The sequence below is a fragment of the Ostrinia furnacalis genome, unplaced genomic scaffold, assembly GCF_004193835.3.
Source record: "Ostrinia furnacalis isolate ACB-3 unplaced genomic scaffold, ASM419383v2 OfSCF7348, whole genome shotgun sequence".
NCBI lineage: Eukaryota > Metazoa > Arthropoda > Insecta > Lepidoptera > Crambidae > Ostrinia > Ostrinia furnacalis.
Window position 1 is genome coordinate 742,205 of NW_021137587.1, and position 18,545 is coordinate 760,749.

The 18,545-nt window shown below is 36.7% G+C and overlaps 1 protein-coding gene across 1 annotated transcript; it reads right to left on the reverse strand.

Annotated features, from left to right (window-relative positions):
* Positions 1–2,284: 2,284 nt before the first annotated feature.
* Positions 2,285–8,977, reverse strand: LOC114364113 (uncharacterized). The gene is made up of 3 exons (XM_028320114.1): positions 8,855–8,977; positions 6,780–6,853; positions 2,285–2,527 (listed from the first exon to the last, which is right to left on the reverse strand). The coding sequence occupies exons 1-3, from the start codon at positions 8,934–8,936 to the stop codon at positions 2,294–2,296; spliced, it is 390 nt and encodes a 129-aa protein (XP_028175915.1). The 5' UTR covers positions 8,937–8,977; the 3' UTR covers positions 2,285–2,293.
* Positions 8,978–18,545: the final 9,568 nt, after the last annotated feature.

An 18,545-nucleotide genomic window follows, 5' to 3' on the forward strand; every position in this document is an offset into this window, starting at 1 on the left:
TCCCAAATGCATCAGTATAGAAAACAATAAATTATCTAAATTTAATAGCCCGCATAACTTTGTCGTTTTTTGCTAGGTAAATCCTTGAGCAATGAGATCCTTATTGTTTACAAATAATTAGATACCTTAACTAGAATTAGATACAGAAATAATCTGATATGCTTGCGAGTGCTATCGCTTGAGGCAGGCGTAAACACCTAATGACTTACCTGCCAAAGAGCCAGTCAATTGAAAAAGGTTACAATGTATCCTGGCGGTCCATCCATCATGGCGGGCTTAAAGCTTTGCTCTCTGTTTTTGATTCGAATGATAAACGAGGGCCTCGGCATGAGTTGTGTGATTCATGGGGCCCGGTGCGTGGGTGAACTTGCGTATGCCACGGAATTTCAGATTAATTTGAATTAATGAATTTAAATACTTCTAATAAATTCCTATCTCTTTCTTAAATTAGGCAATTTAAAAAAAAGCTTGTGTGGAAATTCTTCATTTTTGAGCTAGAACGATGAAACCTTTAGCCATAGGACGTCCACTGCTGAACATAGGTTCATGGTCCTATGGCTATGCATATGGAGGCCTATGCCTCCTCCAATGATTTCCACACTGGCCGGTCGGTGGCGGGCGGCCTGCATACAGTGCCTTGCTGATGTCGTCGGTCCACCTTTTCAAAGTCAAAGTCAAAGTCAAAGTATTTATTTGCAAAGAACAGGTACCTTCAATAGTTTAGGTGGGTGTCCTTGTGGGTGGACGTCCTACGCTGCGCTTTCCGGTACGTAACCTCCACTCCAGATCCTTGCTGTTCCATCGTCCGTCAGTTCTGCGTACTATGTGCCCTGCCCATTGCCACTTCAGCTTGTTAATCCGTCGGGCTATATCAGCGACTTTAGTTCGTTTATGGATCTTCTCATTTCTGATTCGATCTCGTAAATAAACACATAACGTTGTTCGCAAATCGAAATGTCTCAATTTCAATGAGGAGAGTCTGTTTTTATTTCTAGGATTCCCCTTACATCACCAAATTACCTACTCCTTCGAATTAAAGAGAATGCAGTTTCCCATCTAAGTCTGCATCGTAATGACAAAGCTCGAGGTCAAACTCGAGGTGTAATATTTGTCCTAATAAATGAACGACGTAATTATTATGTACTTTTTGGAGTCACCCTGTATTTATTTAATTATTCAAATGTTTACGGGTAAAAACTAAAACAAATAAATAATAAATAAATAAGGATAATCTGGAAAAGTCCACTCCACATTGTTTATGAATAAAAAATAGTAATATCGTAGCCAGATGAACATTTACAACATGCCTCTCCAAAAGATTTACAGAATTAATCCAGTTCGGTTACGGATTCGATCTCGTAAATTCAAATTCAATAATTTATTTCAGAAACCAGAGTAGGTAATTATTAGGAAATCATAAATATAACATAATACTGCTAGTGCTGTTACTACTACCACAGAATAATAATAAGTACTACGTACAGAAGTTTTACTTCGCGAAGGTATTTAAAAAAAAGGTATGCTCAATGTCATTAACAATATGGTGTAATTTAGCCTGTATCAAGAGTCAAGCACCATTTTGTTGACAAACGTCAGTGATCGGCACTGCGCCGAAGCTATAGGGCTGACTTCGGTAAAGTGATGTGACGTGAGGTGCCAAACTGCGGAAAATGGCGGAGGAAATACATGATTTAGCATGAATTATCATGAATAATATTAACTACTTATTTACCGCTCAGTGTCTTGAGGCAACTTAAAAAAGTACATTCTGTGTTTTTATTATTATTTAGGCAGTTAAATACTGCACAGTATTTAGTACACCATTTTCTTTATTTTCTTCCATCATACACAAGAATACGCGTGCGTGAGTCAATGTTCGCTCGTATGTGAGGCCTTGTCGAATAGTATCCTGTAGGTGGGCCATCGTGCGTGTTTTGTTTTCGATGTAAACTCGCGGAGATGAACAGGCCTGCTACTACTTCTTTTTCTTCTTGTTACACTCTTGACAGAGTGCTACTTACTACTAAATGCGTCTAAAATCTTAAGTAAGGGAAGTTAACACATTGAATGACAGTAACGTCCACGGGCGTTCAAGTAGTAAAGAATGATACGACAGAACGCCTATAGACGTCATAGTGTTTACCCGTTTTACATTGACACTACGCCCATAGGCAATAATGTAAATAAGTAGTGTCATTTGGGAAGTTATTCTTAACTTATTGTCCTATCCACCAAAGTGTTAAACTGATGAAAACAAAAGATAATAATCGTTGTAATGATTTATTTTCACTCTTTAGTTGCCTGACTTGACTACGGTGACTCGCGGAGCAGGTAGAGCTTTTCCGGCTTGGTCAGCGCCTTTATACTTTCTGCAGTACGTTATTGGTTTCACTTCCGCATACCCCCATATATTTCCATGACGAACGATACTTGCAATGTTTAAGTCCTTTATATGTACTGAAGGATACTTGGAGTCGTCAACACACACCACCACCTCCGTGCCCACATGATGACACGGATAGGATTGCTAAAATAAGAAATTTATTAAAGTAAAGATAAGATAATTTTTAAAGATGCTCAGAGCAGTTGCTGACCCAGCTTTGCCCGCGATTATTTTATTAATTACTAGCGGCCCGCCCTGTGTGCGATATACAGGGTGTTTCTTGTAAGGTGTCAAGCCGAAGGCAGGTGATAGGTGAGGACTAGACCTATCGATTTCACCCCCATGTATGTTTTAGGATTTTTCATAGTTTAGAAGTTATCGTTAATTTTGTGATTTTTTCAAATTGTATGACCTAGTAGGCTTTAAATTTTTTTATCTTTTTTTTGGGTCGATTTTTCTCAGATTTCTTTTTTTTGACAGATTCCCTATTAATTGCAGATTTTTGAAAAAAAACAATCAACTTCCTATTTTTGATGCAAGATACAAAATTTTTGCTAGAAACATAAAAAATATGCTTTTAGCGGAACATTCTAAAATTTTCAACTTAAAAGTTTGAAAAAAAAAAGAACTTCCATAGGTCCAAAATAATTTTAAAAACTGCGCAGTTTTCTGAACTTTCATAATAACACAAAAAAACATGTACTTAATAGGCCATTATTTTCTGTAATCGCTCCACTAAAGTGGTAAGTCGGAGATTCCGTTACATGTTTTTGACTTTCTTAGGACTAAGTAATGTTTGCAATCCCTTAAGTTTACGTTATGTAGAACACATTGCGGACAAAGCTGCGGACAAAGCTGACTGAAGCACAAAACCAAATTAAAATGATGAAGAAGGTTTTACGAAGAATTTTTTTGCGTCGTTGTCGAATGTGCATTCAGGTCAACGGCGGACATTATGAACATTTACTTTAAATTAAATCATTACACCCATTTTTGCTCTCTCTCTCTCTCTTTCTCTCTCTCTCTCTCTCTTTCTCTCTCTCTCTTTCTCTCTCTCTCTCTCTCTCTCTTTCTCTCTCTCTCTCTCTCACACACACACACACACACACACACACACACAAACTCTTTCTCTTTCTCTCACACTCTAATATGTAGGTATATCGAATTTAATCGTAAAGTAACAACCACCACTGTGGTCTAGTGGTAAGGCCACCTATTTTTTTTTTTAACTTTTAAGTTGAAAATTTTAGAATGTTCCGCTAATAGCATATTTTTTATGCTTCTAGCAAAAATTTTGTATCTTGCATCAAAGATAGGAAGTTGATTATTTTTTTTCAAAAATCTGCAATTAATAGGGAATCTGTAAAAAAAAAATCTGAGAGAAGTCGACCCAAAAAAAAGATAAAAAAATTTAAAGCCTAGTGGGTCATACAATTTGAAAAAATCACAAAATTAACGATAACTTCTAAACTATGAAAAATCGTAGAACATACATGGGGGTGAAATCGATAGGTCTAGTCCTCACCTATCACCTGCCTTCGGCTTGACACCTTACAAGAAACACCCTGTATGTAAGTATACCGATACAGGGCAGAAACGATAAGTGATCTCACTCATACAATACAAGATAATATCCAAACACTGGTTACTGATCCTGAAAGTGCTTCATGAGCTCTATCCAACGGTACTAGTAATAGGTTACAAAATAAACTGGATCTATCCGAAAATTCAATGTTTCCAGCTTCCATACATTTAGTACCGCCACAGTCATGGCCTTCATGTCTTGATAATATTAGCAAGGAAAGCCTAATGTTTTAAGTGAATTATTTTGAATAAGAATGCAAGTAAGAGTTTATTTTAAGAATTTAATTATTTAATTAAAAAAATATTGTGTGGCTGGCACATTAGTATGGAGGCTGAAAACATTGAATTTTTGGATAGATCCTGTTAATTCTGTGACCTATTACTGATACCGTTTGAAAGAGCTTGTGAAGCACTTAAGTACATGATCAGTAATCAGTTTTTCGATATCTTGTATAGTTTAGACATAATCGAGTGAGATCACTTATCGTATACTAAGTATTTAACAAAAAGTAAAAAACATAAATAAAAAAGTATGCCTGAGTTCACTAAAAATTCCCTATTTTTATTTTACCCCCTTCAAATCGGACAGAGATTAAGGCGTTCAAGCGAACAAACAAACTCTTCAATTTATAATAATAGTAATACCACAGAATAATAATAAATACTAGGTACGTACAGAAGTTTTACTTCGCGAAGGTATTTAAAAAAATGTATGCTCAATGTTACCACTTAGGCCCAGTTTTTTGATTCATAGTTAAAATAACTAATTGTTAAATTTTGCTACTAATGGTTAAATATTAACAAAATGTAAACAATTAGTTAAAAAATGTACTAAAAGTCAAGCTAACCATTGTTCGAAAAACATTTTTTTCTGATATTTAACCACTTGTCATTTGACATCTGTCAAATTTGACCATTGGTTAATTTAACTACGAATCAAAAAACCGGGCCTTAGTTATACCACTTAGTTCAAAAGTAGGTACACTTTTACTTAACGTACATATTAACTAAACCTAAATTGAAGAAATAAAATAAAACTAAGAGTAAAAATTTAAATATGTACGAGTTTTCTAAATAAAAAAAATCATTCAAATCGCTGCCTTGGGGAAAGGTGCCCAGAAGGCTGGCCACATTGCCACGCTAGATGGCCAGGCTTATGCGTTGGCCAAGGTATAGGCCAGCCTTTGAATCGTAAGATGTCTCAAGTAAGCCCTGAGACATCTTACGTAACAGTTTGTGGGCGCTTGGTCCCCACTGGCCCAGAGTTTCAACTACAACCGGCTCAAATATGTCTCATTGAGATTTTCATGTTTGCGCCGCTTGAGGTCCTCTGCAGAAGCAGCAGCCGACCCACCTTGACGCCGGTAGAAGGAAGATGGGAGGGCGCTAAAGTGTCAAGGCAAACTACACTAAAGGTTTACTTATTAACTTACCTATTAAAAAATTGCTTTAAATTGTCACAGATAGGCATAAATTATATGTTAATCTGGATTACAAACAATAATATAATACTGTAAAGTTTCAAATTTGGCATAGAGATAGTTTGAGTCCCGGGAAAGGACATAGGATGCGTTTGACCGAAAATAGAATTGTTAGCACTAATAAGAAAAAAATGGCGTTCTTTTGTGTTAAAAAAATATATGGAAAATGTTACTATTGAACTTAGCAACCGTGTCTTCGTCGAAAACCATGCTAAAGTTTTGGGCGGTTGCCATGGCTTACAATTTCTTACAAATTCTATTTTCGACCAAACGCCACCATACTCTATTATCTCTGAACTTAATAGAAGAGAACTTAATAGGAGTGACAGCTGTCACCCGCACCATACTTCAGAGAAAATGAAGTGCTCGTATAAATGTAAATACCTAAACCTTAAAAGGAATTATTGTTTTTGTTATAAATCCAAACCGTGTGTTGTAGGTATGTGAGCAAACTTTACGCTCCGAGGACGTCTTCTTTCAAGCCTTTTAAAAAATATGGCTAATTGTATACGATACATTCTTAACAAATTAGGTAACGAAAAGGAACAGTACTTAATAACATAGACAATCGATATTGTTTCAAAGTCAAAAAAAGTTTTAACTACATATCATCACGATACGCACACTTGTACCTAATCTACTTAGGCCTTGTTTTTTGATTCTTAGTTAATATAACTAATTGTTAAATTTTTCAACATAATGGTTAAATATTAACAAAATGTAAACAAATAGTTAAAAATGTACTAAAAGTCAAGTTAACCATTGTTCGAAAATCATTTTTTTCTGATATTTAACCACTTGTCATTTGACATCTGTCAAATTATTTTAACTAAGAATAAAAAAAAAAAACTGGGCCTTAGCCAGTCATTGCTTTCATTTATTGTTAAGTCAAACCTAATGCTATGATAACTTCAAAATAAATGATTTACTAAAAAAAAAAATCAAAATCCTTTGGTAAAATTGCATGTACAACTTGATGTGGTACAAGTCAATTAAAAATATAACTTTAACTTATAAATACCGAAAAATGATTTAATTGTAATCCACACTAACTTACGCTTCTAAGTAGGTACTAAGTTAGAAACACTGTATGATTAAATTTAACAAAATTACAAACTAAACATGCATTTTCAAAAATTACATGAAAGTAATGAAAAAAAAAACTTAAAAAAAAACACACCGTGTTCATTATCACGGCAAAACCATAAATGGCCGATATTCAATGTATTTAGTTGGGTATCGCTCAATAAATATTTTACGAAATATGAGGGTGGTACAATTTACCCGGCGGTACAATTTACCGAACTCTCCCTTATAATAAGTAGACGAACCGTTATTTCGTATACAATAGAGTTGCCTGCAAAGTATCGAGTTTCACCATGCACAGGGGCCGCAGTGTTGTCACCTAAAAGTGAAAAACAATTTGCTAAATAAATGCCAATTTCATCATTTTTTTTAAAGATTTATTAGTAAGAGTGAGATCACCACATAGTCGAGCGGCGGCGGGAACCGAACCCGCGTTCCCCGGATCAGGAGTCAGCCAGTCCGTCCCCTTCACCGTTCGAATAAGTAATAAATCATTATCTATAATTATTATTATTATTTAGGTACTACCCGTTCGCGCTAAGTTTGACGGTCCGTAGAATGAGCGTCCCCCTCCCCCAACCGCGATTAAACGCAATTAGTTAGTGATTAAACGCAATTAAAGTGTCTTAATTTAGGCAAATACACAATTTTTATCAATAATAATAAATCTAAAATAGTTTTGAATACATATAGTTTGATAAAGTTATAGACGCTTCCCTTCGAGTGACGTCATATCGCCAGCGGCAAACTTAAAGCGAACGGATAGTAGCTATCATTGCTTAAAATCTGTAATTAGGGTCGCGCGACCTGTCATTGGCCTTTGATCGTGCCGGCGATGGCGATCTGCACGCGTTGATGTGGTTGAAGCTTTAGAAGAAAATATTAAAAGTGACTTTAGATGAGTAATTGCTTGCTTCTGAAATATAATTGTGTTAACGACAGACAACTACGGAACCCTATACTGAGGCACGGCACGCACCGTAGAATGGGGTTACTTTGACCAATTTTAAACTTTGAAGGTCCATATCTTTTAAATTTGTGGGTGTAAAAATACAAAAAAAGTCTAATAATCGGTTTATATAGCACTCTCGATTCGTGTAATAAAAAATGAAAAAATATGGCTCAATTTTGAGAAAAAAAAATAGTATGTGATCAAAGCTAAAAGAAGAATGGGGTTTCTTTGATATCCCCAGATTTTATTGCGTAAATAGAAAGTAACCTCAATTATAATACCAATAAATTTAAAAAAATCAAAATCTGCCAACGGGATAAATAGTTATTGACATTTTTGTCCTATGGGGTAACTCTGATCTAGTAAAAGACATCAAATAATTAACTGTATTTCGTTACTAAAATGTTGGTATTAAAATTTTAGCATTCTATCAGTATTATTCATTGATTTTACGAACGAAAAGAACTTAGATATAATTAAACTTCACAAAATAAAATCTAAAAAATAATTATAAAAATTATGATTTGTCTTAAAAAAAAATCAACAATATTAAATTTATGCAACAAAACAATAAGAGTCATAGAAATTCACTTAAGTCATACAAATTCTGCAATATCAATATTAAAAAAATTGGACACATTCAACGTTACTATCTAGAATTGCAAAAGGTTTTGGTTTTGGCTGGTAGATTAATTATTTCACTTGTCCTAATTTCAGATATTTCATCGCGAACCAAGTATAGTCTCTGGGGATAATTTGATCAATTTTGATCAATCTCACACCATAATCAATGACACCCCGCATCAAACAAACTCAAGTCATTCCATTATCTTTGAAGTTAGAAAAACATTAAGCAAGCACTGTATGGGTTAATCGATCATAGGCCACATGATGGAGTATATCTAGATTCATTTTATTATCACATAAATAAATACACATGAAGTTTTGCAACACAATTATTTAGCTATAAATAGAGAATAACATTATATCAACCTTTTTTAATTAAAATTAAAGGCGAATTTCCCGCGTGTTCTCAAAAAAGGAATTGACACTTTGACAGTTCTTCAGTGTTGCTAATCTAAAAAAGAAACTACCAAATTGCGTTTCGTTTTACTCGATTCGTGATTTTATACAAAATGGAAGTTTCGATCAAAGTCATCCCGTGAAACAAAGTAACCCCATTCTACGGCACTTAGCAATTTTTTTAAATTTTTGTTGAAGTCCAAGGATGGTTTTTACGGCGAGTAAAATTCGAATAATTTCCGGGAAACCCTAAAAACAGTCATTTTTTCACGCGGGCGAAGCGGGCGGAAAACTAGTAAATAAAATAAAAATTATTCAAGTGATTATTGGTAGCAAACAACATACCGTAAATGCCTTTTGCGCATAATCTTGCCTCACAAGTGGCGAGCAGAACCAGGAGTACTACAGAGCAGCTCGCCGCGATCATCTTGGCGCTGAGAGCAGTGGAATGGCTGGCAGCCTCGGACCTGCCCTACTTATAGGGGAGACTGGGTACGGTTGAAACAAAGGACGGTTGAAACAGAGCAAATATCTCGTAAACGGTTCCACGGGGAGTTAGGGGTCCTAGGGGAAAAAGAAGCGGACAACAGGTCCGAACACGAATTTAGTGCCTAAAACTTCCTAAGGCGTTGACGTTGTGTGCAAAACGCCATTTTGTTTTTTACTGCCCAAAAGTAAGTATTTTTCTTCAGACATTAACGCTTATACTACCTGTTCTTTTTACGTGAATGAATCGAGTGTGCGTTTGCGATTATAATGAAGCTTTTAGAATAAGGGCCAGTAACTATTTTTAATGTGTTATCATTAGTGTCGAAACTATAAAGTATATTTTACCAAAAGTGGGGTTGGGGACGGTTGAAACATTTATTGTGGGTACGGTTGAAACAGAAAATTTATTAATGTTAATTTTTTGTAGATACCGAGAGTTTGGATAAGGAAGATTTCCAGAGAGGAAATTGACTTAGTAAAGCATTAGAGGTGGTAAAAGCTTGAGATTCACTGCGGAACGCGGCGGAAAAGTATGGTTTGAAAAAAAAAAAGATTTTCGTTAATTTTATTCAGAATTTTAATATTATTTTATTATTAATGTTTATTAGGTTTGGAAATATCATTTAGTTAATCATATTTCTGTTATTTTTTTAAATGTTTACTACTAATCAAAGGCTAATTAATGTTTTAGAAATATTAAATACTTAGACTGATTAATGTCGTCATGTGGTACTATAATTTTAATATTCGTATTATTAATGATAAATAAAACACGTTTTATTAGTACTTATTGTATTATTTGTATGTATTTCAACAGACCCCAATCGCTGTTTCAACCGCCCCTGGCATGGGGACGGTTGAAACAAAATTTCTTTTTTTTTAAATTGCGTATATTTCTATAAATAGTAACCCGGGAACTATAATGATACAGCCATATCATAGCTAAAACTTCAAATTTCAATTTCACGTATCGTAATCGTCACTTGGTTATTAAATAACAAAATTATAGACAATAAAAGCAAAATTGTTTCAACCGTACCCAGTCTCCCCTACTCAGCTTCTGCAATAAATCATTTAGTTATTACTGCCACCGTAAATAACAATTTAACTTGATTGTCTGAAACAATTTTATAACCTTTCTTGTAGTTAAATATTAAATTAAAATTAGATTTATTAAACGCGCCGCGGATTTTGCCGCATTCTCAGTGTTACTATTGTTAAGGGGTACGTACTTATACCTTGTGAAACATTACATTAAACATATGGTAGTATTGAAAATTATTGTTTTACTAAAAGAAATAAGTAAAAACATTTTTGCGTAATTTTTTTTAAAGCATTTTTAGTTGGAGTTAAACTATCAAAAGGACTGGTTTGTAGTTACCATGAGGAAGAGATAAGAAGACGGGAGGATTGCCTTTGACTTGCAGCGGGTCAACCAGTGCGAAAAAATGTCGACTAAAGTACGGCCAACTAGCAGCGATACAAAAGGTCGATTCGACTGTCGAACTGACAATCTATTCTGTCTCTTCCCATTTTGTGTATTTGTCGTAATGTCTCGTTCTCTCGCCAAAATACGTCAAAGTCAAATCCTTAGGCTGGGTTGCACCATATTACTTTAACTTTGACAAACGTCAAAAATCTGTCAAATTCCATACAAAAAGCACCGGTTATCGTCATAGTTACCGTTAAAGATAGGTGGTGCAACCCACCCCTACTATTCCAAATGACCATGACATTGGGTTTTTTTACATTTGGTATCGCTTCTCGTTGGCCGTACTTTACTTACTTTTAATTTAATAATAATTTCCAAAAATAAAAAAACATTTTTTCGTCAGTTCAGCTCGCACCTAAGTTCACGGCTGTGCTCCGATGTGAATGCTCGAAGAAAAAACTTGAATTTTTACTTTATAAAGTCGACTGCTAAAAATAAATCAGGAATGTTTGAAATCTCTTGCTATAATTAGAAGACATTGAATTTATTAAGTATTTGACTGCCTGTCTTAAAAGTTCGCTACATTGGACATTCGAATAATTTGTTCAATCTACAGTTAATAAGTACGTGCTAAAATTATTTTATTTTCTTGGTGATTAATATTTGTTACCTATTATTTGGTTTGTAAGGTTTTATTTTGCAATGTCACTACAGTTTTATTTATATTCATGTTTCCACAAACTACTCGCAGCATCAAAATTGTTTCTGAAGCGAAGTAATTAAGTCGGAGTAAATTCCGGAAAGTTGTTGTGTTCGAGCGTAATAAGTGCGGAGGGAAGGGAGACGCGGAAAAGTATCGATACCAGAACTATCGATGTTTGTGAAAGTAATAATTTTTAAATCCATTCATTCATGCCTTAAAACATTTTCTAGGGATTAAAATTATTTTATTTTCTAAGTACGGACGACGGCACGTCAACGTAACCACTGTGGGTTCTTGTGCAGTTGTAATAGGGGCGAGTTTGCAACAAAAGTGGGTAACCTGATGTGCTGTCGTGTGTACAATTCAAAAGTACTTCCCTAGTATTTATTTTATCAGAGTAAATACAAATGAGTAGGTCATCTTCATAGAAACGCCCGAGCGCGCCAATAAAAGAGCGGCGCGCACGCACACATTGACAAACTTTAGCGTGGATTAGCGGTGAATTGCCCTGAATTTTGTCAGTGTGTGCGTGCGCGCCGCATACGTATTGGCGCGAGCTCACATTACAAACCTCGCTCGGTGCTTTTCTATGAAGATGACCTAGGTACTCATTTGTATTTACTCTGATTTTATGACCATTTATAATTTAAGTTTCCAAAATATTTCATTTATGATTATTTCTATGGTGTTATGCTCTCAATCCCTCCCGTGCGGTTAAAGCGTATCGCAGTGATTCAATGTAGAATGTAGATGATTGGAGAGAGAGCCATCTGTCAGCCTCCGCGGGACTACCTTCTGTGTATAGTTATCGATAGTTTTGCGCTCCCAAATCGATACTATTACGGCTCTCCCTACGGAAGGAAGGATCATCCATCATCGGTGGCCGACGGCGGATTTTTGTCGGCAAATGCGATGCGATGTGGAAAGCTAATTTATTTTCGCTAAGCAATCATCGGGACACACAAACCGAAGGTAATTGCCGTTTCCTTGGCGACGGTACACCGGAATGTTGGCAGAGTAAACTCAATGTAATTCGTTGTCTAATGTATGTGAGATGAACAGGAAATCATGCTCTGTTTGGACAAGATTGCTTTTAGTGGAAACCGAATAAACGCACTGCAACAAAATAAAAACATGAAGGACATTGATGTCGAGCCCTTTCATAGATACTTCCTTTGTAATATTCAAAAATAATCCACAACAATATCGTATTTTACTCACAATCCAATTCCTAAACGTAATCCTTCATTCCTTAAGTCTTGGGCCTTTCTTATTGTGCAATACAATAGTTTTGGTCTCTTTAACTTTTAAGACCTCGCCGTTATAAAATTAGTTACCAACATTTCTATCTAATAAATTGCTGAAAGGTCAGCAGAGAAATATTGCGCACAATAGTAATAAAATTTTGAGAAACGTAACAAAGGCGAAATCTCGTTCACATTTTTGTAATAAATCATGATTCCAAAGGGCTTCTAAATAAATAAAATGAGAGTAACTTTTGACTTGTAACGAGATATAAACTGGACGGGTAATAAGCCCAGGGGGAAAAGGGGGGAGGGGGGAGGATAAAAGCCTATCATGGTGGAAGTATTGGGGACGCGTCAGCAGAATCGGCCGGCCGTAAAAAGTCCCTTCAGTAAAATGGTTCTAATTCTTCATTTTTACATTATAGGGGATGGATGAAAAGTGATTATCATGGCGGGCATTTTGCGTAATAGTTGCTTCTTGTCTTCCGATATTACGCGGGTGTTCGCTGGGAGAGGCTTTTAGCGCTCGTCGGAGCCTGGCAAACACGGCGACGTTCAGCTGACTTACGAAACGAATAAGCTGTACGGGCGGAGGTTATATGTACCTCTGTAGAAGTTACCGGTAACTTGAGTAAATAAATATGTTTGTATTTGATTTTATAAATAAGAAGATTCGTTTATAATTAACAGCATATTTATTGAAATCATCCAAGCAAGCAATATCTATAAATGTAAGATTTTATTCACCTCTACCTTAACCGAAAGCATATCATAATATAATAATGATATATTACCACGGCAACTAGATAATGGGCAAACATACCTAACTAACCACATTCATGACTCAAGCAAGATCTAATTTTGCGATCAAAGGAGCGCTTGTCCCTTGTGGGACTCAGAGCCCCAACCACAGTCTTCGGAAACTGGAGCGTAAACCAAGTACCTAATAGCTAATGATAAAATCTAAAATATGATTTGAATGAGTTTTCTGATATTAACATTATAAATAAACCTACTCATTATTCAAGTCTGTTACAAAGAACAAACATTTATCGCTTATTCAAGCTCCGAAATAATGACTTTGAAGATAAAACTCCAGTACATTTTGGACGAGCCCTACAATTTGGGATATATTTTTACAAACTGTATAGTAAATTATGTAGCGGTTCTAACAAGCCAGGTTCTTATCGCAAATAATATTTGGAAACCCAGTCAACGAATGAAAATTAAGGTTCGAGCGCTTTTTATTTTGTAAGGTAGGAAAACCAAATCAACTTAATGATTGAAGTAATATAAGGTAAAAATAGCTCAGTGCTGAAACCCTAATTCAGCAATACGATTACGAAATTACATATTCTGCTGTCTCTCTTGCCCACTTTTATTAACATGAGAAATTCATTAAAAGTGGTATCAAAATTGTTATGTAACGTATGGTGATGGTTTTTTCTTATTCCCAGGAAAAAAATAATGGTGGATGGACTTAGTTACTTGTAATGGAGAAGTTTCCAATTTTTTTCTTTGAAACTTGAAAATATTTGTAAAACTAATAATAATTCGCACCCCCCCTGGAAGAAGTATGCAAGTCCACTTGTGCGATATTTTTTTTATTGCACTAAAAAATGGAGAAGGAAGTAATACATGTTGTCATTTTTTTTCATAATTTTTCTCTGAAAAATGAAGAAATTATGTACAAATATGTAAAATATTGCAACATTAAAATATCTAAATTTCCATAAGAAAAACGAAGTAAATATATTTGCATTTAATTGTTTAATAAAGTTCCGTATGAATAATAGCATATTAATATTTACATACATCTTCCACGAAGACTTTAAAAAACATTTACGCGTATCTATTGTTGCATACTTATTTTAGGATATTATTTGGTGGGTATCGTAGTGCAAGTTCAGTTGCGTAGTTTTTCCACGAAACTTTTGTGCACATTATGTTGTGCAAGTCTAGATGCCTAGTTCTTCCACGAAGCTTTTATTCGCATTATAATATAACAATTGATACGTTATTTTCTACGTAGATATCTTTGTGCAAGTCTAGTTGCTAATTATTTTGCGAAACTTTTGGCGATGTTGTATTTTAAACCGATATTAATACATTTATTTAGATGTAATTAAGTCATTAAATTAACTTAGTTCAGTCATTTAAGTATCCAATCCACTACTTTTTCCACTAAATACCCCTGTAAGACTGTGTGTTTATCAAAAATTCGTCCCAATAATTACTTACCACGTGGTAAAATTATCGGTCTTTATGAGTACAAGCTCCATTTTAAATTCTGTCTTTCTTCAGTGAATCGTTATCGTAGTTATCGTTATAAATTTTCAACTTTTCAGAGCCGCATGAGTTCATTTATCAGCTTATGCGTGTATTGCCAGCGTGACAAGGTATGTATCTATACGTCTTTTGGAGCAGTAAGCAAAAATCGGTGTGTCCCCAATTAAAGAATGACACAAGTTTTTATATTATGTATTTTAAGGATTATTGTAATCAAAAGGACATACTCGTAATGGTCAGACGTTTAAAAATGCAACAACCTGATTCAAAACTGTTGCCATCTTTTCGTATGTACGATGAGGGAATACTGACTGTATTCTTTTCAGGTGGTACTTGATCGACCGGACACCAACCTTCCGCAGACCTCCACAGATTGTACTTGCCACTGGAATATAGTGCCTATCCTAGTGTTGACGCTATTTGTCCAGTAAATTGCATTTTTTTTTATGTTATAGGAGGCAAACGAGCAGACGGATCACCTGAAGGTAAGCAATTGCCGTCGCCCATGTACACCCGCAACATCAGTGAAGTCACAAGTGCGCTGCCAACCTTTTAAATCCCATTCCCCCCCAATTGGGCCTCCGGTATCCTCACTCACTCGGCGAAACACAGCGCAATTTCCAGGCCTTATGAAACTCCTGGCTCAGACAATGTTCCTATCCTGGTTGCTTCACAGGTCCGGCCACTCTTTAACAAAGCGTATAAAAGCACCTATAAGTTTTGGACCAAATAAAAACTGTTCTTTCTTTCTTTATAGGTCCAGCCAAACCAACGCAATCTCAAGCGATCAGCCGGCGTGCAGTGATGGCGATTAGACTTAGGGTTCGACCAAACCAACGCGATCACAACGCGATCAGCTGGCGTGCAGCGATGGCGACCAGACCTAAATGCATTGTTCGCCATCGCTGCACGCCGGTTGATCGAGTGTGAACCTTATAGGATTCTTTCAAACGATATCAGTTACAGAATTAACTGAATCTATCCGAAAAGTCAACGTGTCCCAAAATTCAAGGATAAGCCGGCGCCGCAGGATGGTCATAGTCATGACTACTTTAGGAAAAATAAGGAAAAAATCTATCTCATATTATTTTTTAAGTTCCACAATAAATTACGAAATTCTCTATATATAGTTGCGTCAACTTTATAAAAAACTTGTCGCAGTAGTGTTCATAGTTTTTTTTTACAAAACGATGAGTCAAAGTAGAGTGAAAGTAAAAATCGTTCAAAATTTTAAGGAAATAAAATATTTTGATTAACTTTTGTGTAAAAACTGCAAGGATTCTGGGGGTTTTAAGAGTTGGGGTGAACAGCAGCANTTCCTTATAAAAATTACAGTCATGACTTACTTTCACTTCCCAAACTCTCTCTTATGGAATCCTGGGAAAGTCAATGGACTGACAGCAGTCAAACTAAAGCAAAACACTATAGGAATATTCAACCACATGTTCCTCTCAAACCGTGGTTTTTCAAACTGAAGCTGGATAAGGCAGGGACTAGTAGCCTCATTCGTATGCGACTGGGTCATGTTTGCCTTCCCTTCCATTTGGCTAGATTAAAGATTGTAAACAGCGACAAATGCGACTGTGGAGACGGAAGTGAAGTGGGTGACATAAACCATTGTTTATTTTCCTGTCCTAAATATGACCGCTCCTCTTTTATATCTTCCTTACTTTCCCTCCGTGTCCCTTTTCCTTCTTGCATTAATTCTCTTTTATACACGAACGACCTAACTATATATAAATGTATCTCTATTTATTTATCTAATAATAATNTTGTGAAAGAATCATGAAAATATCTCTACAAATAAAGAAGTTACAGGGCCCTGAAGTTGCGCATAACAAATATTTCGCGCCATTTGATCGGTGTAGTCACGGCAGTCATTCTTGAAACTTCTCCGTCATAGATTCAGAATAGTACCTATACATATTCGGCAGACACAACAAACAACCTCTAATAGACTGTCCGATACCAAAACCTTCACGTTCGATAAAATCCGTTACCTACACATAATTTTTAAGAACTTCAAAGAATTTTTTGTAAACATAGCTCTTTTTAGGGTTCCGTAGCCAAAATGGCAAAAACGGAACCCTTATAGTTTCGTCATGTCCGTCTGTCCGTCTGTCCGTCTGTCCGTCTGTCCGTCTGTCCGTCTGTCCGTCTGTCCGTCTGTCCGTCTGTCCGTCTGTCCGTCTGTCCGTCTGTCCGTCTGTCCGTCTGTCCGTCTGTCCGTCTGTCCGTCTGTCCGTCTGTCCGTCTGTCCGTCTGTCCGTCTGTCCGTCTGTCCGTCTGTCCGTCTGTCCGTCTGTCCGTCTGTCCGTCTGTCCGTCTGTCCGTCTGTCCGTCTGTCCGTCTGTCCGTCTGTCCGTCTGTCCGTCTGTCCGTCTGTCCGTCTGTCCGTCTGTCCGTCTGTCCGTCTGTCCGTCTGTCCGTCTGTCCGTCTGTCCGTCTGTCCGTCTGTCCGTCTGTCCGTCTGTCCGTCTGTCCGTCTGTCCGTCTGTCCGTCTGTCCGTCTGTCCGTCTGTCCGTCTGTCCGTCTGTCCGTCTGTCCGTCTGTCCGTCTGTCCGTCTGTCCGTCTGTCCGTCTGTCCGTCTGTCCGTCTGTCCGTCTGTCCGTCTGTCCGTCTGTCCGTCTGTCCGTCTGTCCGTCTGTCCGTCTGTCCGTCTGTCCGTCTGTCCGTCTGTCCGTCTGTCCGTCTGTCCGTCTGTCCGTCTGTCCGTCTGTCCGTCTGTCCGTCTGTCCGTCTGTCCGTCTGTCCGTCTGTCCGTCTGTCCGTCTGTCCGTCTGTCCGTCTGTCCGTCTGTCCGTCTGTCCGTCTGTCCGTCTGTCCGTCTGTCCCTCTGTCCGTCTGTCACAGCCGATTTACTCGGAAACTATAAGTACTACAGTGATGAAATTTGATGGGAATATGTGTTGTATGAACCGCTACAAAATTATGACACTAAATAGTAAAAAAAAGAATTGGGGGTGGGGCCCCCCATACATGTAACTGAGGGATGAAAATTTTTTTTCGATGTACATACCCGTGTGGGGTATCAATGGAAAGGTCTTTTAAAATGATATAAAGTTTTCTAAAAAACATTTTTCTTAAAGTGAACGGTTTTTGAGATATCAGCTCTCAAAGTCGTAAAAAGTATGTCCCCCCCCCTCTATTTTTATAACTACGGGGTATAAAATTCTAAAAAAAATAGAGGTGATGCATGCTAATTAACTCTTTCAACGATTTTTGGTTTGATCAAAGTATCTCTTATAGTTTTTGAGATAGGTTGATTTAACTGTAATTTTGGTTAAGTTATTGTGCTTACACTGAAAACGATGGCTGAACCTTATAAGATAGATCAAAAAATATACTACAGTATTGTACACCTTTTAAAATCCGCGATGATATAAAATCTTTATAATGTAGGTACTTTTTACGAGAAATATTAGCTTATTCAAGCAATACGCCATTAATCCTTATCCAGTAATGTACCTTAAATACATTGTGCATTTGATAAAGTTTAATATTACAAATGTGATTGTTGAGTAATAATAGGTTAAACATATCCATCGAACCAATATTTTTAAAACGCGTTAATCCTATAGATTATTATTACATCGATTCAAGAAGATCGGTCGCTCGCTGCGCTGCAGCGCGTGAGTTGCGGGGCGTGGTCTCGCGCGGGAGCGGGGATAAGATAGCTAACCGCGTCGACCCGAACGGGCAGACACGTGAGGGCAGACGTCGTTGTCACTTGTGCGCGCTAAGAGAATTTCATCGTTCCCATTTACTTCTTTCGCAAGTCGAATTTGGCGTTGAGACTTTTTAATATTGAATTGTACCTATTATAAAAAATAAGTAAGTAGGTATACTGGTTTAATAGGTGCTATTAAACCGG

Bases quoted from the DNA above. Each gene is read 5' to 3' on its own strand.
- LOC114364113 (XM_028320114.1), bottom strand. From the start codon at position 8,936: ATGATCGCGGCGAGCTGCTCTGTAGTACTCCTGGTTCTGCTCGCCACT. The intron at 6,854-8,854 runs GTATGTTGTTTG...TTTCACTTTTAG, and splicing joins ATGCGCAAAAGGCATTTACG to GTGACAACACTGCGGCCCCT. The intron at 2,528-6,779 runs GTTCGTCTACTT...TTCTTATTTTAG, and splicing joins CTATTGTATACGAAATAACG to CAATCCTATCCGTGTCATCA.